The following is a 24993-nucleotide window of genomic DNA, read 5'->3' as shown; positions in this document are numbered from 1 at the left end:
CTCAAGAGTTGCTTGAGATGAGCGTGTGAAAGACACCTCATTTGCACTTGGCTCTAAAATAGATGATGATTTCAACTAGAATTAGTGAACATGGTGTTAAGTAGATTTAAATCATATTTTAGTGCTGTTTTGTAGGGCAAGCATCAATATTTTTGCTCATAGTGATTTGAACAAACTGTGTGACTTATTGTTTTAACAATAAAACTGGCAAAAATTTCTTAGACTTACAGTGCATTTAAGGAACTGATGATGATGTGCTGTTTTGACATTGCACAACAAGCAAACAACTAGAACACTGTTGAACCACTGAAAAAGAAAAAACACCATAATGCTAAAGAAACACCTAGAACACCCAAGCAACTGCATAGAAGCACACTTAAATAAATACCACAGAAACTGCATAGAATTGTGCTAAAAGCCAAACTTGAACACCCTAAAACTGCACTGCAATAAGCTAAAAGAACACCCAGAATATCGTAGCATCACACATTACAATGCAATAAAGACCACTCATAAGACCTTTATAAATTCATATCATCACCCTGACAAGTACAGACACCAGCCTATAGGTTTCTGGCATGGGTAAATACCACTCACGTTTTCTTTATAATGCGTCAGTTTCTGGGTTGGTGTAACAAATAAATGGAAAAAGTGAATGTTTTGGTTTAATTTTTTTTCCTCATTAGGTCGTTTTAGTTGATGGTCATCCCGCTGCTTCTGTATCTCTGCAGATCCAGTCAAAGCGTAGCATAAACTTGTTTGTTTCTTCCAGATGATGAAGAGGCGCTCACCTCCATAATGAAGGACCTGGCTGCTTTACGCTTCTGTTACCAGATCAAGAGCAACAACAGCAACAAGCCCAAGAGCAGAACCCCTTCCTATAGACAGGTAATTACCCACAGTGCACCACTCAGCAGCAGCTAGGCATGTGCAAAGATGTGTTTTCCAAAAGCAATTAGTCAGAAGGTTGTCTAAATGATCCATCGACTAGTCTTAAAGTAACCGGAATAATTTTGTTGAAGTACAAGACGCCCGGTTTGTAAAAGTGGAATTATTGTTAAATTAACCTTAGGAATGCAACGGCGCAAGACACTCAACAATACATCAGGGTTGTGACGTATGTCCATTCATACTTCCATTTATAAAAGTTATATTAATGAACGGCAAAGATAGACAAACTATAACTGCTATAATAATATTATAAACTGGATTATTAAAGTAAACTAAATCTAAAACTAAAATGAAAACAATTAAAAAAATATATTTATTTGAAATAAAATAAACTTGAACTGAAATAACTTTCATTCAAAATAAATCTTTTATTGTTTTATTTTGTATTTTTTATGAAAACGAACTGCAGGCAATAATATTAATAGAATAATGTTATAGAATATATTTATTTATACGTTTTATTAATGTTTTTATTGCCCAATTGCTTGATTTATGCATTATGCATTAACTGCAAAACAATAATTCAGTAAAAACTTTCAATAGCAATAGTTAACAATGGTTTTGAGGTAACCCAAAACCTGACCTGATAGAATCCCAGCAAGAGGGTTCTTAGAGATACATTTTTAAACAGGATGCAGCTGAGAGAGGCACTACTGTTAACATTTAACATCCGCTCCGTGTGTACTGTACAGCATAAAACACCAGTATCCTTGTAGTTTTCTTTCACTGCCTGAATTCTCACTACAGTGCTGTCAGTCCACACCGGACGCCAGACAGACCTCAAGATAAATGGCTGGCATGCACTCTGTACACACGCACACACAAACACTCTTTTCATTTCCGTCTAACTTGCTCTTTGTTGCTCTTTCTCACACTCTTACCTCTCACTTTTTTCTCACATACACCAAATGCCAGAAGCAAATTTCCAAACTAACCAAATAGGGCTGGGCGGTATGACAGTGTATATCATTACCAAGGTATAAATTGTCAACCACAACAGATTTTTTTATTCTGTGTATACCGCAGATAAGTTGGTGTGGTTAACTCACGCGCAGCGTGCATGAGACTAAGATGATGTTATTTGTCAAAGAGATTTTGGTCATACTGCCACCACTATGAATGATTCATGAATTTATTATTATCTTACTGTGGGAATGTTGATATAAGTCCTAAAGGAAATGCAGTAGACCAGGTTTTGCGAAAAGCATTTTGAATAATATGTAAATGTTTGTTTTTTCAGTAAGTGGCCATTTTTTTTTAATGCATCCGTTGACCTAGAATGATAACACTTATATTCTCAGTGTTTTTTTTCTCTCTGTCTACCTCTAATGGTCATTGGTTACTTTTTAACTATTTTTTATAAACAAATAATTTTGAAAAGTGTAAAATATATTTGGATGTCAATATTTCTATTTTGTGTTTAAAGAATTTAACAGATTTTCAAATAATTATATTGTAGGTTGCACCAAAGAATCCTGAAAAATCCTGAAAGAGAATCTCAAGTTACAAAAACAAATTTTATATATATATATATATATACACACACACACACACACACACAGTGGGTACAGAAAGTATTCAGCCCCCCTTATATTTTTCACTCCGTTATATTGCAGCCATTTGCTAAAATCATTTAAGTAAATTTTTTTCCTCACACAGAATTGTTGACATTTTTGCAGATTTATTAAAAAAAGAAAAACTGAAATATCACATGGTCCTAAGTATTCAGACCCTTTGCTGTGATGCTCACATATTTAACTCAGGTGCGTTTAACTCAGCTTGAGATGGTTCTACACCTTCATTTGAGTCCAGCTGTGTTTGATTATACTGATTGGACTTGATCAGGAAAGCCACGCACCGGTCTATATAAGACCTTACAGCTCACAGTGCATGTCAGAGCAAATGAGGATCGTGAGGTCAAAGGAACTGCCTGAAGAGCTCAGAGACAGAATTGTGGCAAGGCACCGATCTGGCCAAGGTTACAAAAAAATTCTGCTGCACTTAAGGTTCCTAAGAGCACAGTGGCCTCCATAATCCTTAAATGAAAGATGTTTGGGACGACCAGAACCCTTCTTAGAGCTGGCCGTCCGGCCAAACAGAGCTATCGGGGGAGAAGAGCCTTGGTGAGAGAGGTAAAGAAGAACCCAAAGATCACTGTGGCTGAGCTCCAGAGACGCAGTCGGGAGATGGGAGAAAGTTGTAGAAAGTCAACCATCACTGCAGCCCTACACCAGTCAGGGCTTTATGGCAGAGTGGCCCGACGGAAGCCTCTCCTCAGGGCAAGACACATGAAAGCCTCCATGGAGTTTGCTAAAAAAACACCTGAAGGATTCTCTGGTCTGATGAGACCAAGATAAAACTTTTTGGCCTTAATTCTAAGCGGTGTGTGTGGAGAAAACCAGGCACTGCTCATCACCTGTCCAATACAGTCCCAACAGTGAAGCATCGCTGTGGGGGTGTTTTTCAGTTGCAGGGACAGGACGACTGGTTGCAATCGAGGGAAAGATGAATGCGGCCAAGTACAGGGATATCCTGGACGAAAACCTTCTCCAGAGTGCTCAGGACCTCAGACTGGGCTGAAGGTTCATCTTCCAACAAGACAATGACGCTAAGCACACAGCTAAAATAACGAAGGAGTGGCATCAAAACAACTCTGTGACTGTTCTTAAATGGCCCAGCCAGAGCCCTGACTTAAACCCAATTGAGCATCTCTGGAGAGACCTGAAGACGTCTGTCCACCAACGTTTACCATCCAACCTGACAGAACTGGAGAGGATCTGCAAGGAGGAATGGCAGAGCATCCCCAAATCCAGGTGTGAAAAACTTGTTGCATCTTTCCCAAAAAGACTCCTGGCTGTATTAGATCAAAAGGGTGCTCCTACTAAATACTGAGCAAAGGGTCTGAATACTTAGGACCATATGATATTTCAGTTTTTATTTTTTAATAAATCTGCAAAAATGCCAACAATTCTGTGTTTTTCTTTCAGTATGGGGTGCTGTGTGTACATCAATGAGGAAAAAAAATGAACTTAAATGATTTTAGCAAATGGCTGCAATATAACAAAGAGTGAAAAATGTAAGGTGGTTTGAATAATTTACCCACTGTGTGTGTGTGTGTGTGTGTGTGTGTGTATATATATATATATATATATATATGTTTCCAATATTAATATTAAATCAGTATATTAGAATGATTTCTGAAGGATCATGTGACACTGAAGACTCGAGTAATGATACCGAAAATGCAGCTTTAAATTTTCAAAGTATATTAAAATATAAAACCTTTATTTTAAATTGCAATAATGTTTCACAATATTACTGTTTTATCTGTATTTCTGATCAAATAAATGCAGCCTTGATGAGCAGAAGAGACTTTCTTAAAAAACATTACAAATCTTTCTGATACCAAACTTTAGAACAGTACTGTATAAATACTCACACATACATGCATATATTTCAGAAATAAATGTAATATTTATATAAAATATAAATCATATATAATTATGAATATACACACGGAAAAATATTTCTTAACATTTATACATGCATGTGTGTAATTTTATATACATATAAATATATACACACACATACATAATATGTATACATAATAAAGTTGGTAATAGGAGTTCAATATTAATTTTAAAACTTGCACTGGTTCAAACATTTGGATTTGGATTTAGATTATCGGTCAATTTATCTGTTATCAGCTTTCAAATATAAAGAATCGTATCAGCCAAAATGTTCATATCGGTGCATCTGTAGTTTTCTTATGTGCTCACTTGGGGCATACAGTGATTTATGATTTATAAGTGTTTGGCTTACATATTGCACGATTGGGATGATCGTAAATCTCTAACTTATTGTATTACTTTCAACATTATGATTTATTCTTTCTCAGTATAAATCTACAAGTCTTCATTATTCTCTCTGCCTCAGGTATGAACTCAATGTTAAAAGTATTTGATCATTACAAGGTTTACAAAAAATGTTTGATGATCTACAAGGTTTCACCCTGACCACCCACTCCTGTTACTATGGACATGCCACACATGCTTTCAGATCCGCTGAACTGTAGATGTAGGACTGGATAGACTGAACTGTGTGAAGATTTCACTGCACTGATGACAGACATACAGAAAGAAAGCAATCTACTTTAGATGTGTACTTCAGGACACAGGAAGATACTATTTGTAATATTTATTCAGCATCACATCTTGTGGATTTGAATGCAAAGCAAATGCAGATTAAGACATGTATTTGTAGTTAGTAGTTAGTAGTAAAGTTAGTTAACGTTTTTTTTTAAAGTTATGAAGCTGTATTTTTGAATATTTTTTTTTTATTAAAATTATACATAAATATAATAATATAATATAATTTCAAATTGAATTTTGTTCTTCATATTTTCATTTTGGCTGTTTAATACAAGTGTATTTGAAGAATTTTTATAAAAAAAAAATTAAATTAAAAAATAATAAATAATATACAATAATTATATTAGAATTTTTTTTCCATATTTGAATTTTGGTGGTTCAAAATGAATACAAATGTATTTCTTTTATAATTAATACAAATGTTTATTGCATTGTTTCTAAAAAAAAAAAATATATATATATATATATATATATATATAATATATATATATATGCTTTTGTTTTAATGGTTTAATACAAAGAATATAAGTACTGGAGAAGAAAACAGCTTTAAGCAACCCAAAAAAACTATCACATTGAGAAGTTTTTTTTTTTTTTGCACAGAAGAGCAGATTATCAGAATTAATTTGTGTATTTGATCCACTGAATTATTTAGTTTCATTTTGTTGTTTTCTTCTCTCAGGATTTACGGGTGAAGCTGGAGCATGAGCGAGAGAAACGGTGAGTCGGAACGTTCTTATTATTTCTGCAGCTCTGTCCCGTCCCTGATTTCCTTCCTCTCGTCTTATCCCAGCTCTTGTTACGCCATTTCTAAGATCTCTCGGCATGGGGAAGAATGGAAAATATGCCAAGCTGCCCAAAAGAACAGGAACGTTCCCTATAAAAGTATTTTGACATTTAGATGCGGCGTTTCACCCTCACTCTGGTACAGTTTGGCAGACGCAGGCAGAAGAGGAAAGAGGAGGTGAAGCCAAGTGTTTCAGCTCAATGGCACACCCAGTATTAATTTTCAATGTCCTGTAGGTCATCCATACACCCACACACAAAACATGTCATGTTTTCCCAGCTCAGGACTGCCAAATGGCAACAAGTGAATCCTTGCAAAGTATATCTATATGTGGTTTAGCAAACGTAACGTCTCACTAATGTACTCATAAGAAGCCAGTATTTTCCCTCATATCAAGCCAGTTTCCGCATAGAAAGAATCTGTGACATTGAAGAAGCTCTGTTTATAGGAAGAAAGTGAATTACCGTTATTGTCAGTCAGTACCACAAAGCGCTGATGCGTCTTGAGAGAAGTCAGACTTTGGTCTTAAAGATCCCCAAAGGTCCGCCGTCTGTGTGAAATGCCTCAGTGGGTTATGTCACAGGACGTTGCCGCAGTATCACAGTGCATTTGAGCTGTTTTCACAGCTTTTCACAGTTTATTTCCAAAGGACCCCCAAATATATTAAATATAAAGGCAGTTACATATTTTCATGTGCACAGACCCATTCATACTCATTATAAAAATACATTTTTGACTTTGTGATTGTATTGTATTGACTTACTATTAAGCAAATGGTTAAAATATTAACTGGAGGATATTTATTTTGCACATCTTTTAATAAGGAATTAGCATGCAACGTTTTCTCCATATTATAAAAACATTTTCTGTTCAATTTAAATTTATCTGTGTAGTATTTTTCACAATAAATATAATTCCAAACTTGCAAGAAGAGCTTAACGCTTACAAATACATTGATTGCTTTTTTATACAAAGCAATTCATTTACAAGGTTTATTTTGTCTCTCTACAGTTTTCCGTAACCCCCCAGCATCCCCTCATGGCCCCCCTGACTTGCTTTAAATGCACTTTGTTTTTAAGGAAGCTTAACATTTTGGCATTTCCTTAACTGGCCAGGACTCTGTATATATCCCTTCTCTCCTGTACAGTATTTATTCACTAAGAGCAAAACATTTAAATGAGGGAAAAATTAGTATTAAAATCTGTCTGTATATTATTATTAGAGTAAACAATGATATCAGTGAATCTTAAGAAATCAGCCTGGCCAGATGGTGGTACTTCCATCCACTCATGAATATGCATAACAGTTTTTTCCACTATCCAAATTGCACTATGCACTGGTTTATATTAGGGCTGGGACAACGCGTCGAGGTTATCGATGACGTCGACGCAAAAAATACGTCGACGCAAAATATGTGCATCGATTCGTCGACCTGTTTTTATTTCTCTAAAAAACGTTTGCAAAACGTTTACCTTATGTGCGCTGAATATACGCGATGGCCGGATCAACATTCTGTCCAACGTTATATAACCAATCCAGGGGTTTTTCTGCATTGATCTTTTTTTTTGGCGGCTGTCAAAGCCTTATTTGATCGGTGAGTGACAGTGACAGGGCGCGTACGAGAGAGAGCCCCGGCTGTGCGCACGCACTCACAGTCTTCAAACAACACGAGCGCTTCTTGCTCTCTCTCTCCCTTGTGCATATTAATCAAAATCATTAAACATTAAACACGATAGAAAAAGGGCGAAACACCAAAGTTTCACGCGCGCTCGCACACTCACAGTCTTCAAACTACACGAGCGCTGTCTTGCTCTCTCTCTCTCTCTCTCTCTCCCCCTCCCTCCCTCGTGCATATTAGCCAAAATCATTAGACACGATAGAAAAAGGGCGGAACGCCAAAGCTTCACGTGGAGCATTCGGAGATTTTTTTTTCTCCATGACAGGCTGCTGGCTCCCACTGTTAATTTTTATTTTGTAAAAGCACTCTCTGTATTAGCTTAAAGCCCTAAAGTTTACATTTACATACTGTATTCTTTCAATTGCTCTAAACAAGTATTTTGGGTCACCTTTTTTATTGAATGCTAGACATCAAGTTGTTGTTATTTTCATCTGAAAGAACTTCTTTTTTCAGTAAGCTAGGCCCTATGTGTTCAGTAAGCTTGTTTCAGTAAGCTATGTGTTTTCAAGGCTTCAAGGTTTTATTGAATGCTATCTCTATACAAGTGCAAAGTAATGCATTCTTAGTCAGTCTTTTATTTTGTAATTTTAAGAGCAATAAACATATATTGCAATGTTAAGGAATTGATGTTTTTTTCATTCAGATATGTAAATCAACATGTATAAATTGTTAGTAGTCAATTAATGGGGAGATAATCGAAATCAAATCGGTCTGGAAAAATTAATCGTTAGATTAATCGATGCATCGAAAAAATAATCGCTAGATTAATAGTTTAAAAAATAATCGTTTATCCCAGCCCTAGTTTATATACATACAGCTTAAAATAAATCAGGTTTTTAATAAGAAGGTACACTAAATGAAATTAAATGAAATAGCAATAAACACTAGCATTCAAAAGTTTGGGTCTGAAAGATTTTTTTTTTAAACTGATGCTTTTATTAAGGAAAGATGTATACAAATGCTCAAAAGTGACAATAAATTTTTGCATTGTTACAAAAGATTTCGATTTCAAATAAATGCTGTTCTTGTGAACTTTTTGAAAGAATTTCAAGAAGTTTCCAGAAATATTTATAGAATATTAAGCAGCACAACCTGTTTTCAACATTGATAATGATGATAAAAAAATATCTTCAGCATCAAATCAGCATTCAATTATTTCTAAATGATCATGTAACACTGGAGTAATGATGCTAAACTTTCAGCTTTGCCATCACAGAAGTAAATTACATTTGAAAATACATTCAAATAGAAATCATTTATTTTGTGATACAATACAGTATTACAATATTACTGTTTTATGACCCCAGCTTTTTGAACGCTAGTGTACAGCAAAATCTATTCGACTATATATTCACAACAACATAGTAATATCACTGTGCTTTTTTGTCAGTGCCATTAATGTTGTTTTCATTGCGTTGCATCAGAAAGTCGTAAAATGTAACTTGCATTAAACTTGTATGCGTTTATCTCCATAAATCACAGCACACATTATAAATCAACACACTTGCGCCTACAGTAATAAAAAACTCATCAGAACAGGCATTAGTTAACAGACCAGCCTAGTTGGACACACTCAAAACCGTCTTCCTCTGGCAGCGACTGCAACACAGAGACAGGAAGGAGGAGATCCCCGCTTGCCATGCCAAGCGCAGAGAGACACGGCCAAGCCGAGGAGCTTATCTGTGCACGCCGAGGAAGGAAAATCATCTCGTACTCTACATCCTGCATTTCTCCAGTCTTCCACTATGATTTTCTACCATCACTATCTCTCACTGGCCAGTGTAAACAGAGCTATCGCTCAAAACAGCTTCATCTACAGAAAATCTGACTGCTAAACAACACACAGCTGATCTCAAATCAGCATAAAAGCTTGATTTCACTCATGACGGATGTCCCTAGTTGTCCTTATCTAAACTTCTCTAGATGAAAACCAGACAGCTGTCATTAAATTGGAGATACAAAAACCACTAATTGCTAAAGTTAAATCTGTTATTTTTTTTTATTTTTTTTTTTGAAGTTAAAGATAACAGCTCTTTGGAAGTAGTAGATATGAAGTGCTGTGTATGTGCATTCCAAAATTTGGCTGGTGTGCAAAGATTAAAAGGGAATGTTTTTTTGTTTTTTTTTTAGAAATTAATACATTTATTTTACAAGGATGCATTACATTTACCAAAAATGACAATAAAGATGATTTCCATTTCTAATAAACAATGTTCTTTTGAACTTTCTATACATCAAAGAATGAAAAAAAAAATCAAAATCAAAAAGGAAATCAAAAAAATAAAATGTTTTCAACATTGTTGCATAATCGCAGAATAATAAATTATTCTTGAGCTGCAAATCAGCATATTCAAATAATTTCTGAAAGATGGTTTATATTCTTGGAAACTTAAGATATTAAGGTAACACTTTATAATAAGTTTCCATTTGTTAATGTTAGTTTACTACATTAGTTCCATAAGTTAATGAAAAAATTATTTAAAACATTATTAATTATTAATCTTTACTGTGAAGTCTAACCGAAAATGATACTCTTATGTAAAAAGTATTATACACAGTCACAGAAACATTGTCAAAAAAGATTTCAATGTCAAATAAATGCTGTTCTTTCTATTATTGTAGACTTTGATACAAAAAAATCACAAGTTGTTTATTAAAGATATTGCTTCTTCAAAAGTAATAGATATGAAGTGTGTGTGTGAGCCAAAATTTGTCTGGTGTGCTAAACTTTGGCGGAGGAGGGGAAAACATGCTTCCTGCTACTTCCAGCGCTGCTCCACTTTTTTCCTCTTTCCTCTCAGGAAGCGCTCCATCTGCATTTGTGCACGTTGTGATGTGGGCCCCGGTGTTGAAACAGTGGTCCGCTCCGCTCCGCTTGATTAGGCCAAACACACACTCGTGCACATTCAAACTCCTCATGCTTGCCTTGGATTAACATCATGCATAAACACAAACCAATTTGCATTCTCAGTTCCTTTTTTCTCTCACCCCATACGTTGACGCACACTCTAAACAGAGTCATGCTTGTTAAAAAATACAGACATGGTTTGTGGTCTGTCCTATGAGTGAATACACCATAAATGGCTGTAGAAGTATGGACTCGTACACATCAGTACACATTGACCTGTACTTCATCACCTCTGTTGCTATGGTAATGACCCCCAATCTAAGGATATGACCCTTGTTTGGAAGGGTGCCTTCTTGCTCTCCGCAGTGCCATGTATATATTGTTTACATATGGACAGCAAAACTAAATGAAAGGAAAATCCATCTTAAAGTAGTTTTGGTTTGACCAGACTTTTTCTTCCCTTGCTTTAGAATTATTCCATTCCAAAGGCCGCTGAAGTTCAAGGATCTGCTTCAGAAGGTGACAGAGGCCTTCGGCCAGCAAATGGACCTATACTACACGGATAAAGAGGTGGTGCATTGATCCTAGTAACTTATTGTCATTTTTGTAGTGACCGGTCAATATATATCAGCCAGGACAATTAATCGGCCCATATTTAGCCATTTTGGCATTATCTACATCTGTAATAACTGTGTCTGTCAGGTTTGTTAACAAAATTGGTAGTTTGTTTCACTTCCACTTTTCTGTTTATCAGATGTCTGTTTAGTGCATTTTTAACAAATATAAGATATAAAAAGTTAATAGGTTAAAAAAAAAATTGCATTGATTTTAAAAACTATTTATCAGTATAATTTTATTTTATTATATAAAATTTTAGGAGCGTGACAAATTGACAATGTATGATGTATAATAAATAAATATTTAATTAAAGCAAAAGTAGGATGCATCAAATACCAAAATAATGTAAATAAATCTTCAGATTTGACTTTTCAATCAGATTGTTTTTGATTTTAAAATAAATTAAAACTTGATCAAAATTGAGAGTAATAACATTGATAATTTTACAAAAAAATAATATTCAAAAATTCTCATTTTAAATGCTGTATTTTTGAACTTTCTATTCATCAAAGAATCCATAAAAATTTATTGGACTTTAAAAACAAAAACATTAAGCAGCACAACTGTTTTTCAACACTGATAACATGAAATATTTCTTCAACACCAAATTAGCATATTAGAATGATTTCTGAAAAATCATGTGACACTGAAAACTGGAAATAAATGACAATAAAAAAATTGAAATGGGAAACAGGTATTTCAAATCGTGATAATATTACTAAATATTAAAATTTTAATAGTACTAACATAAAAAAATACTCTTGACCCCAACTTCTAATGGCAGTGGAATTAAAATGTTTTAAATTATAAAAGAATGCAAAATGGGAACAGGTCTCTGATTTTTGCACCCCAATGTATATCAATTTTAGAATTTCCACCTGACTCTTATTTCAGTACCGTATATCGGCTTTTACACTACATATCCATTACTCTTCAGTTACTTGCAATCAGATTAGCATTTATACTTGCAGTAAGGATCTGTGCATTTCAATTACATCTTTTATTTATTTTTTTTAAACTCTGCACTTTATTAATAATCTGTCTGAATTTAGATGTTGGTGGCTCTGAAGTGTCAGGAGGATTTGGACAGAGCAGTTCAGGGATTGAGCTCCAGCTCTGGAATGAACAACGTACTGAGAGTGATTCTGAAAACACCTCCCAACAACCAAGTGAGTCCAAGCCAAAACTAAGCAAAGCGACCCAAGCCAAAAGTAAAACAACACCTAAACCCAAAAGGAAACCCTAACCTGTACTTGAACTAGTTACCTCAACCTTACATCTACACATCCTTTACCTTTAAGACCTTTGTATTATTCAGGTCAAATAAAGAATGCTACATTTCGTTAAATGTATTATTGTTATATTTTGTTACATTACAATTAATTAGCAATATTAATATTAATAAAGTTATGAATTACAGTATAAAAATAATAACTAATGCTAAATATGTAAATATTTTAAGGAAAAAGAAAACATTCTGTGTGAAAGAAATTCTCTGTATATACATTTCTTAACGTCTTACATAATCTTGCCCTCCGAAGTTGTTTTAAGGTTGTTTAGATGTTTTTTATTGGAAAAGCAACTACTGTATTTTTCCAGGTTTAGTAGAATTCCTCATATATGTCCACCTCTCCACAGTTCCTTCAGGTGAGCGAGATGAAGTCATCCAAGTCCCTGGGAGATCTCAAAGCCTCGGTTCTCAAAGGCTCTGAACGAGTGCGCAAACACTCTATAGGTGCGTCACGCTGGCTCACACACACACGCCTAACAAACACAGCAGTCAAAACGGCAGTATGTAATGCTTTATTGTATGCTTTATTTGCACTTTCTCCATTGGGTCTGGAGAATGGTATCAAAGAGCTCAGTGACATCAGGCCTGTTAGAGAAAGCCTGGAAAAATCATTTGGATGTTTTGAAGGGCAGAGGAGTGGATTAAAATCATCAGTTTGATACCACTTCCCTGTGCGGATGCATTTGCAGGATATCTGGCTAGTCGGAATTGGTTGGCTTGAAATGCATATACCATATAAATGCTTTACTTGAATGCACATTCTGGAACATCATCGTGGGTGCTTGTTTACATGTCAGTCATGTAGAATCCTTTTCTCAGAGATGTTACATTAGTGTCTTCTTTTACCTCCTTGTGGATTTAGTACTCTTTTTGCATTCTAGGCCGTTTTTTTATGTCTTTATCCTTCAAACGTTGCATGTAAATGCAGTCAATGAAATCCTGGTTTCATCTTGTTGAATGCAAATTCATGCAGGAAACTGATGACAGAAGTCATATTTGAGAGATCGTGAGGACAATCAAGGGTATTTCTAATCTGATTCAGGCTCTGTCAGGAGCTGTTTTGTAAAGTCTCTCAAGGCTTTTTGCTTTGTTAGCAGTAGAAGAGTGTGAATTTGCATGCATACACCCATTTTTCATGTCTCTTTCAACATATGCACACCAGTGATATAAAAACATGTTTTTTTGTCTGCAGTTTCATACATAAGTGTTTTAACATCTGGCAGCATTGCATGGTGTTCATCAGGTGATATTAATTCGATATAGGTCTGATCAGGTCATTAACACATTAATTAGCCAATAACATGAATATTATGCAAAACAAGAATATTCTCCAAATAGAGTGTTTATAGAGCAAAACATTTTTCTGAGACTCTTTCTCACCATCTCACAGTTTTTTCAGTGTTTGGCACCATCGCTTTGTTTTCACACCTGAGAACAAGACGGGAGAGAGGAGATAGCTCGCTTCCTGTTGCATACTGAATGATGGAGGTTGTAGGTTTTTGCTGACTGAATGTCAAGAATATATTTTTACAGATTTCAGTATGTCAGAGCAGTCAGCATTATGTTGTGAAGGAGAAATACTTGTGCACTGCGTACATGCATAGCATGTTTTTTATGATGTTGTGCAGTTGGTTAATAAAAATAGCTTTTAAAGAAGCAATCTCATGAAAAACTGGATGCTTTTTTTAAAATACAAAAATGATCATAGGAATTAATCACATTTACAATAGAAAACATTTAGTCAAATATTTAACAGTATTCCTGTTCTCAATAAAATAACTACAACTTAGGTGAGCATAAGAGACTAAAAAATTACCAACCCCTAAACCATTTTTTCAATGTTTCATAATATGTAATTATTTCTGAGACATTTTAAATAATACACTTTTAGTGCATTTATCTGTTTTAGTGTGCATTGTTGGCATTACAAGAATTTCATAGTGTTAAAAAATAAAAATGAAGTTCCAGGTAAAATAAAATGTAAGTGGATATACTAATTAGAAAGAAATGAGAGCAATGGTCCCTTCACATTTCTTCCCCACACTTTTTCATTAAACTCCTCTCTCTGTATTCATCCTCCGTTAGCGCTGTCCAACCCTCCTTTTGTTCATATCTCTCCATCATCTCAGTTTTGCCTCTTCCTCTCACGTTCTGCTCACATGTACCTGTCAATCACACCACGCTTCCATCCCAGTCGTTATTCATTTCAGTCTGCTCGACTTTTTGTTTCTGGCATCCTGGACTCTGTTATTAGTTGCTGTGGAAGTATTACTATTCCAGACTTGAGACTGCATGATGTGTCATGCTAACCTCACTCCGTCTGCAGGATCTCTGAACACGGGTCGCACCTCACCCCCTCCGGGCAGCATACCAGAAGAACAACAGCAGATCGCTCGGCAGGGGTCCTACACCAGCATCCACAGTGAAGGAGAGTTCATCCCAGAAATGCTCGACTCCAATGTAAGCGTTGTTTTGGAGCTGTAGATTCCAGCTGTGATTAAAGTTACATCAAGACCTTTCACAATGTGCTTTCACATATACCACTTCTTTCTAAATAGACACTTTTAACACTTTAAGCAATGATTCACACTTATGCACTGCTCTTAGCCCTGGGTTATGAGTATTGTTAGCAGTATTATTATCTTAAGTGTTTTGGCAATATTTATGCAATAAGCAAGCTTAAAATGAACAATATTAACATTCTATACTATCTTGGCAAAGAAAATAGTCATAATATTTAAAACTTAATAGCAATTAATAATTGGGTCCAATGAAAAGAAACAATATTATTTATGGTTTTTATGGTCTCTCATGTTCTTTGACTTGTATAAAGTGTACAAGATGCCACTGTTCTGTGTAACTGTGCACTTTATAACAGTCTGGGGTAAAGGAAGTTTGGACATATTATGGGCATTGGCTCATGGAAAATCTTACGTCAGTCTTGTAGAGGGCTAAGTTTAGATGCACAAACCACAATGAAAAATGTAATGAAATGAAATGATGTAAATTGTTTTTTGTCTGTAGCTCATGGAGCCGTTTGGGAGTGCGAATGGGTCACTTTCCAGCAGCTGTCAGTCACTGGACCAAGCACTGGACAGGTGGGCCAAACAAGTTTTTATGAACTTGTGTATTAGGGATGTACATGACTACAATTTTAAAAAGACCAGCCTACTAAGTGACTTAAAAATGAGTAGATGTCACAAGCAATTTATCACACAAAATCCAGCAATACTTGTAGTGCTGCAATGGCTCGTTTCAAAAGCATTTAGATGGTGCACAGCAGAGTTAATTTTTTTTATTAACTTGAAACATTATAAAGCAATCTACAAACTGTCAAATCCATGACATCTGTCTTTAAACATATGGCTATAGCTGTGGGAGGTTTATTATATATATATATATATATATATATATATAATATATATATATATATATATATATATATAATATATATATATATATATATATATATATATATATATATATATATATATATATATATATATTTATATTCAGTTTATTTAGATTTAATTTTTAGTTTTATTTTAATTTCAAATCTTTTTGTTGAACTGTATGTGTATTTTATTTGTATTAATTTTTTTTTTATCTTTTCTTATTTGCATTTTTTTGACTGCCAGACAGTGTTGTTATTGTTAAGTAAAACTATCAACTATCATTTTTTTTTTTGTGAATTTTTTTAATTTATTGATTTATTAACAAAAACGTACTTTGATATATCAGCTTGATAACAAAATATTGAAATGTATTCTGCTATTTTGTATAGTAAGCCCTCTGTTAATATTGTTAATCATTTATTCATATAATTATTATTTGGTCGTTTGGTTAGTTTTCTGTTAATTCAGGGTTGTGGAACAGGGTGGGGAAAGGAAATACATAATTCTGTAATTGTTTGAACATTTTTTTAATACATGAAGTGCAAAAAAATAAAAGATATATTAGATGAAAACCTAAAAAAAAAAATGTTGCCATGGCAACTTATTGAAAATGGCTAAAACAGGAATAGTTAAAGCTACATAGAAATTAATAAATAAAATAAAGCACAAAACAAAATTATTAAAATTCAAAAAAATTTAAATGTAAAATATAAGTTAATTCAAATATGAACGAACAGTATAATAGTATATAAATAATACTAAAATATTTTTGCTGCCAAACGTAATCTGTAAATTGATTTAAATGTTTTTTTTTAATTATGTTATGAAATTTTGTAAAATATAAAACAATGTGTTTTTATTACGTAGTGTTAAATACATATATAAAAACATTGTTTCTTTTTTTTCAGTTTAGTTTATTAGAGTCATGAAAATATATTTTAGTTCAGTGTTGGTTTTTCCCACTAAAATATCAAAACATTTTTTTTTTTTTTTTTTTTTTTTTTTTTTTTTACAAAAAATCAACTAGTTGTTGGGCATAGTTTTAAAAGCAGCAGAACTACAGTCAGGTTAATGAAATATGTTGTTCAGTATTGACACTACTTTTGGTTAGATCATGAAATCAAGCTAAAAATGCCTTATTTAAAGTTGGAAATGGAAAAATGTTTTTGGAAGAATGCTTTTTAATGTTCAATTACATCGTTCACCTTTAATGAGTATATTATAATAATTAGGGGTAGGGATATCTGGTAAATGTACAAGCTGCCCAGAGAGGAAATTGAATCGGGTTGTCACAAAGGCCAACCAGGAAGCCCTTGATGTCACCATGGCGACAGTTTGCTTATCTAGACGCCTGGATTCCAGTGCTATCGCTCATCGCCTCGGCTCTGTTCAGAGAGAGTGAACGAGAAAGATGGAGAGAGAGAGTGGGTTGATCTCACCAATCTATTCTGCTTTCTGTTGCCTGTGTGCTATTGTTAGAAAAAGTCAGTCAATAATGCAGTGAAAAAAAAAAAGAAAGTGTGAGAATAAAAGTCGGGAAAGAGAGAGAAAGAAAGAAAGAGAGAGAGTGAGAAAGAGAGAAGAAAACCATGCTACCTGCACGAGCCTTATCTGGCTTTTAGCCCACAGAACAATGGCAGGAAACAAGTGCATGGAGATTTCTCCCCACATACGGGCACTGACCCCCGCTCAGCACTGACGTCACCTTCAGACAGGGATAACAGGGTCGGGCCAATAACAATCTCATTATTTCTCTCTGCGCATTAACTTATGACTTTTTTTGGTATTGCCGTTGCCTATAAGAGTTACAAAAATAGTTTTTTAGTAAACTTCTTCTGTAAGGTAAATTGAAACTGGGCCGTTTGCATCTTAAAGTCAACATTATAATCATTCCTAACTACTTTTTTAATAAAACAAATTGATCTGCTGGTTTGTCTGTAAACGGAAGATTGTCTTATTTCCTGCTATAATAAAAATTTAATAAATTATAATAAAAAGTTGCTCCACCTCTTAAATGACTTTATATATCAGCTGACATCATCAAGTCCTTGTCATTTCTTGCTTGATGATTATCCACTTTCACACCGAAATACATATTATTAAAAAGAAACACGGATGTTTTCTAAAATCCTTCCATTTAAAAAAATAAAATCTGTCCACATGAAACTGCAAACGTATGCTATGAAGCACTGTCAAGAGAATGCCAAGCCAACAGTTGGTGATATAATCTCAACTTTAAAGCCACGTTGGCCAATCAGAAGCCTGAAAAAGTTTCCAGTTTTGAGCATGCTCAAAAGTCACAAGTCAAAATCTCAGATTCGCTGTCTACACGATAACACTGCAACTGGAGTTTCTGAAAATCTTCACCCTGGCAGGAGTTTTCAAAAATGTTCAGTTTCAGTGACCTGGTGCTGCGTTGGCGTGTGGACGAACGGCCAAACCACGTAGAAAAAGCTGTGGTTTTGAAAATACCCACGTCCGTGTGGACAGGACCTTACTCATTTGTTTGCCCGGAAAACTTGATTAATCTGTTTCTGAAACTGTTTTCTACATAACCAGGAATTACTGAGAACTTTAAAACATAAAAATGTACCTTCTAAGAAAATAATTTTTATGCTTGTAAGCTATGCTATGCAAATGGAATTTACAGGTGCATCTCAAAAAATTAGAATATCATGGAAAAGGTCTTTATTTTTTGTCATTTAATTCAAAAAAGCAAACTTTCTTATATTCTAGATTCATTGCACACAAACTGAAATATTTAAAGAGTTTTTTGTTTTAATTCTGTTATGACTTACTGCTTAGGAAAAAAAAAGTCAGTATCTCAAAAAATTTGAATCATTTCTCAAAGATCAATCAATAAAAAAAAAAAGATTTACTAAACATAAATGTTCAAGATCTCCAAAGCAGGTTTAATTATGCACTCAAACTTGGTTGGGGCTCCTTTTGCAGGAATTACTGCTGAATTACAGTGCAGCGTAGCATGGAGGCGATCAGCCTGTGGCACTGCTGAGGCGTTAATTGAAGCCCAGGTTGCTTTGATAGAGGTCTTCAGCTCCTCTGTATTGTTTGTCAGATGTTACTTATCTTCCTCTTCACAATCCCCCATAGATTCTCCGTAAGGTTCAGGTCAGGTGAGTTGGCTGACCTATCAAGCACAGTAATATCATGGTCATCAAACTACTTGGAAGTGGTTTTGGCAGTGTGGGCAGGTGCTAAAGTACTGCTGCAAAATGAAATTAGTATCTCCATAATGTTTGTCAGCAGATGGAAGCACAAAGTGCTCCAAAATCTCCTGGTAGATGGCTGCATTGACTTTGGACTTGACAAAACACAATGGACCAACACCAGCAGACGTCACAGCACCCCAAATCATCACTCATCACTTCAGAAACTTCTCACTGGACTTTGGTTTCTGTGCCTCTCCATTCCTCCTCCAGAATCCAGGCCTTGATTTCCCAATTTAATGCTAAATTACTTTCATCCAAAAAGAGGACTGTGGACCACTGAGCAACAGTCCGATTTTCTGGTTCAGGAGTGGCTTGGTTCTAGGAATGTTTTTTTTTTTTTTTTGTTGAGTATTCTAGATCCTGGCCTACGACACATTTTGGGGTCACTGCATTGTACACAATTGACTGATGCTTAACGCTTTTGTTGCACTATTCAGATATGTACAAAACTCTAAATGAATGGTCAGGCGTTACTATCTCGGGTCAGGTATCAGGCAAATAAAATCTCAAGTTTCCATCCTCAAACATTGGCACGTCGGGGACTGTGCAGTGCAGGAATGTAGACCAGGCAGACAGTGTGGCCCAACCTCAACACTGCACACAAGGGAGTAACAAGCAAAAATAACCCATCATCTCTCCTTCTCTCCTTGTGTTTCAACAGCCCGCCATTCTCCCAGAACAACCGGGACAACAATTATCTGAACCTCAACTATGAATACAAAGGTGAGGTTGACATGTGCAAGTAAATATGGATTCCTGTCAGAGCTGTGGGCTTATTATATTGGTCTCTGCTCCGTTATACAGCTGGTTCTCTATGACGGGGCAAAGGTGCTTCCTTTGAGCTGTGCTCATGGTCCCTCTGGGTTGCTAATGGGGCATCACGTCAAATCAAGACTTTACATTTGCAATGCTGTTGAATGTGGCAAAACATAGGGAGCTGCTTTGATGTTTACTGCCTATATAGGCAGCTGTCTTCTAAGGGAGCATCTTAACAGAAACAGAGCTTCATTAGTGACTGATTTTTTTGCTCTGTACAGAACCTAGTTTTTGTAGCACATGGGAGATTTGAGTTAAAATCGTCAAAATTGTAATTTCTGTCATTCTGTCATTGATTATCTTGTGAAATGTATTATGATCATAGAATTCAGTGTATTTTAAATTCATTTATTTGTATTAATATTTTCTGTGTTCAATTAAAGATATTTATAATAGTAGTTTATTCTTATGATTATAGCATTTTAGTTCATTTCTTTTTATTGTTGCATTGTTTTATTACTTTTTCTTTATTAATAGATTATATTTATATTTTTTAATTATATAACATTTTATTTCCTCCCAATTTTTTCTTGATTTTTTTATTTATTATATATATTTTTTCAGTTCATCACAGTGCATTCATTCTTCCTTGTGAAGGATTACACTTTTTTTGGAATCCAAATTTCGTTAAATATAAGGTTGTTTTCAAAGTCTTTATCGTAAAGTTCACATTTTATCCGATTACTCGATTAATCGATGGAATTTTTGGTAGAATACTCGATTACTAAAATATTTGATAGCTACAGCCCTAATATATATACTATATACATACCAGTACATCTCAAAAAATTTGAATATCATGGAAAAGTTCTTTATTTTTTGTCATTGAATTAAAAAAAACTAACTTTCTTATATTCTAGATTTATTTCTGGTTCAGGAGTGGCTCGGTTTTAGGAATGTAACAGCTGTAGCCCTTTTCCTGAAGACGTCTGAGTGTGGTGAATCTTGATGCGCTGACTCTGGCTTCAGTCCACTCCTTCTGAAGCTCTCCCAAGTTCTTGAATCCGCTTATCCCTGTTGCTTCTGCAACTTTTCCTACCTCACTTTTTCCTTCCAGTCAACTTTCTATGAATATATTTAGTTACAGCACTCTGTGAACAGCCAGCCCTTTCAGCAGTGACCTTCTGTGGCTTTCTCTCCTTGTGGAGGGTGTTGATGATTGTCTCTTGGACAAATGTGAAGTCAGTCTTTTCTATAATTGTGGTTGCATGTTCTAAACTAGCCCAGGAGGTACCCAGTATTTATACTCAAAATTAATCAAACTAATCAATCCCAAATAAGAATATTCAACTTTTTTGAGATACTGAATTTTTTCTTTTCCTAAGCTGTAAGAAATAACCAAGAGAATTAAAACAAAAATAATCTTTACATGATATTCCATGATATTAGAAAATAAGACAAAAAATATTAAGAAATGTTTTTTTTTTTTTCAGTCTGAAAAGTCTGCCTTCATAGGCAGTTCACTAGATTCTTGGAACATAGTTATAGACATATAACCATCCTTTTTCCCTTTCATTCCTTTTTTCTGCTGTGCTGAGAGATTGAAAGTTACTGGAGTGGTTAAACAAGGAGATTTTCTCTCATGTCCTTCCCTGGTTAGTATTCTCTGTCTCTCCTCTGCTCTGTCATTCTCGCTCTCTCCAGCTCTCATGCCCTGCTCTCTCTCTGTTGTTTTTTCCTCTTGGGCGACAATCAAATAGAGCAGGTCTGCCTGATAATGAGACACACACACAAAAACACTTTTCACGGAAACTTTACTTTTTACGCACAAACCGTTTATATCCCAGTCTGTTAGAGAAGAAAAAGAGCTCTGTGATATTGACAACGTGTGTGTCTTTACATTGAAGCCCAGACACTCATACATGCATTCAGATCACCAACACTGGGGATTCTCCATAGAGAGCAGACAGTTTTTTTCCCGTCTGGTGTTGTGAATAGATTTTTCCTGTCTGCGCTCTGCTTCTAAACAGAGCAAATCACTGGGTCTCCCTGGGAGATGGGTTGCAAACAGCATTTGGGAAGGCAGTCGACCCGCTCAACAGCTGCTTTCAATTGCATGGGGCATCAGAATGCAGCACTTGTGTTTTAAGCAAGCAGTCTTCTGAGCTAGTCAGGGTTGCCATTCTTGTGTTAACACACAGCCACTCACTCTGTCCTGCTCTTTCTTTCCCATCCTGATCTTTGTGTCTCTCACTTTTGTTCTTTTTCTCAGTCTCTTTATTTAGAGGACAAATGGGTGAATGACAATGCCCACATTATATTATTTGAGGAACATCAATTTTTCGTCATCATTTTTCGAGAATTCATCCAAATGTGTTATTTTACGTATTTAATTACAATTCAGCTTTGCTGTAATGCAAATTAGATTTTTGCATTACAATAGACAATTGGACATTTCCTTCGTTTTTGTGGGATTCAGCCAAGTTGTATAATTTTCATGTAAGCTCGGTCTCAGTTCTCTGCTCTGCAGTGCAGCAGACAGCTCAGTTGTCTAGAATGGGAGTGTTCTAGTTTTGTCACTTTGAATGAATGAAGTGCCCTTTGGTTAAGAGCTCTTCACTACACTGGGCCCTGTTTATCTGATTTCATGAGGTTTCACTCACAGTTTATTCAGTGACTGCACGTATAATAGAGTCCCGTATCACGTATCAGATACTCTAAACAGTTTTGTTATCAATATTTGCTGTTTGGGAATGAAGATAAAATGCTTGTTTGTAAACCATTGCTCATGTCAAGCATGTATCTAATCGGTCTGTATGTAACTGCTCCACCTGCAGGGCGTCAAGGGAAACACGGGACCTTCCCACGCCAGTTCCACATGTCCAGGCGCAGTAAAGACTATGGTGATGGTAAGAGCGCTTTACCAGAACAGTGAATGTGTCATTGTGTTTATGTCATTAATTATTCTGAAATGATTCCTGAACTTATTCTTTTTTTTTTTTTTTTGACTTAACTGAGAGCTTAAATATAGATTATGCTGAAAAAGTTCATTATGCTGAAAAGTTATTTTTTGTCTATTATTTACAAATAATTGAATCCAATAGTAAAATTATAAAATAAATAAATATTTCGTTTTTTTGTTGTTGTTGTTGTTATTATTTATTATAATTTGGTATAGTTTCCTCCAAAACCATTTCTGAAATTGCATTGAAAGTTAGTTGTTTCTAAAATGAATAAATCCATGCTGAAGAGACTAGAAGACTAGTTTTGCTGATTTGAAGCTGTTGTGCAGGTGCTGATATTTTCACCAGGGATATAACATATTCCTTACATTATTTGCCTCCAGCACTGGATGTAAAGCTGTGCACATGGCCAGCATGATTTGAGTTTCTCCAAAACTCACAAAGTGTATTAAAGACCTAGTGTGTGTTTCATTTGTGATTCCCCGGACAAGTCACAATGACTGTTGCACAACACTGCAATGAGAGGAGTTTCCTGCCTTCTGGAAAGGTTGATGGAGGAAGTGAGAGACAAAGGAAAAGAAAAGCGTGCGAGAGAGAAAATTAGGGAAAGAGAGGAAGATGGAATATAAAGATGTTTGGACATGCTGATTGCATGTGCCTTAATGTATGAAGAGATGATTCAGAACATCTGGATTGTGCAAAGATTTACTCTGTTTTTAGGGAATGTTATGAGTGTTTTCTTCAAATTTTCTCCAAAAAGATCATGGAAGTTTATTGGTCACAAGGTCTTAAGGTGTATTTTGTATCATGTGTCTAAAATATCTCATTGTATCCAGGTCGGAAGACCTTTCCTCGAAGCTTTATGCCTCAAGAGAACATGTTTCAGCTGGTCCCGTCCAGCCGTACACACAGCTATAATGGAGAAAGCACCTTGCTGTACAGTGGAGATCTGCACTCCATCAGCTGGACTGAGAAAAACAGCCAATGCAACACTCCTAAATGTAAGAGCGCATGCATGCATACACAAGAACACTTATGCATACCATTAGAAAAGAAAACCACATAAAGCACATTTGCACAATTGCCTTCAGTCCAGAAGTGTCAGGTTGTAGCGTAATCTTTACGAATATTTTCTAAATGCACAAATAGGGCTGCAGTGCTTTCTATGTACCATCTGCTGCAGCTGAATTTGTAGCAACACAGCAAAAGAAATCATATTTACCCTGAGTTGACAGTGCAAGTTTGATGCTTTAATTGAATGTAGTATTATGAAAAAGACCTACACTAAATACTGACAAAAACTGAGTTGCATGAGCGAAATGGACATTATAAATGAAACACATTTAGATAAATTGAAATCTTTTAAATGAGAATTTAATCAAATCTGTAAATAAACTCTTTCAGTTAGCTTTAATCATGGAGATAGAAACTATTATTATGTACACATTGTTATTGTTTGATTTTGTCCATACTTTCCGCCTCAATTAGAGATGATGAATCAACGCGGCTCTGCATGGTTTTTGCTGTGCTCTTGTATGTTTGAGCTCTGCAGGTTCTTTAATCAGCTCCATTTCCTCAGAGGAATCCAGGACAGGCGCCTAAATTTGACTTATGAACATGGATTCTTGTCTCTGCTGTCTGTCTGCGGGCTCTTTCCCCCAATTCCTCCATAAACTATTCAGAAAGCTTACTGTCAGATATCATTATAGGAACACTAAGCTGATTAAAATGATCGTAAATGCTGATGCAAATGTGTTCCCTGCATAGAATAAGAGGGAAATGAGTCTGATAGATCTGTAAATCTTGTCTGGTGAGTGGTATTTCTCAGACTTGGGTGTAGTTTAAATGGATCCAGACTTAAAGTTAATCTATTTATGATTAGATCCATACAGCATGTTTAAAGAACAATAGCAGAAATATTGAATGCATGGATAGATTGCATTATTATGCGTGTGGCTCATGAGAGCGATCAGTCAGGAAAGAGCCAGATTCAAATATTTCCAAACTCAAGACGTATTAGCATTAGGAAAAGAAAAACACACCCTGAAGGATTTGCTTTAGTTCGACACAGCCTTGATTTAAAGAAGTTATATTCAGGTGTTTAATATTTAGTCTTAAATAACTTGCAGTGACTGCCAATAGTTCAGTGTCTGCCTCTCTGTTCTTTTAAATCCTAGTTTATTGCCTGAGAGGGGAACAGTTGCAAATAAATCTGAAAGTGTAAATCTGTATAGCATCATCCAGTTGTGAATGCAGTTGCAGTTTGAGTTGTCAGCGAGTCTGCGGTTTGCTGATGAGGTTAATGTGGTTTGTTTCTTCTTACCC

The 24993-nt window shown here is 35.2% G+C and overlaps 1 protein-coding gene across 1 annotated transcript in view; it reads left to right on the top strand.

The window, feature by feature from the left end:
- LOC132123844 (mitogen-activated protein kinase kinase kinase 3-like) overlaps positions 1 to 24993 on the top strand; it is a 59910-nt gene that overhangs the window by 21901 nt on the left and 13016 nt on the right. The window contains exons 4-13 of the mRNA XM_059534533.1: positions 773 to 888; positions 5785 to 5822; positions 10886 to 10985; positions 12086 to 12202; positions 12672 to 12768; positions 14651 to 14784; positions 15349 to 15422; positions 19611 to 19672; positions 22543 to 22614; positions 23505 to 23669. Of these exons, the coding sequence (XP_059390516.1) occupies positions 773 to 888; positions 5785 to 5822; positions 10886 to 10985; positions 12086 to 12202; positions 12672 to 12768; positions 14651 to 14784; positions 15349 to 15422; positions 19611 to 19672; positions 22543 to 22614; positions 23505 to 23669 (975 nt within the window). The remainder of the gene's footprint in view (positions 1 to 772; positions 889 to 5784; positions 5823 to 10885; positions 10986 to 12085; positions 12203 to 12671; positions 12769 to 14650; positions 14785 to 15348; positions 15423 to 19610; positions 19673 to 22542; positions 22615 to 23504; positions 23670 to 24993) is intronic.

The sequence above is a fragment of the Carassius carassius genome, chromosome 42 (assembly GCF_963082965.1).
Source record: "Carassius carassius chromosome 42, fCarCar2.1, whole genome shotgun sequence".
Lineage (NCBI taxonomy): Eukaryota > Metazoa > Chordata > Actinopteri > Cypriniformes > Cyprinidae > Carassius > Carassius carassius.
The sequence above is the reverse complement of the archived record's forward strand: the minus strand, read 5'-3'. Positions and strand labels throughout refer to the sequence as shown.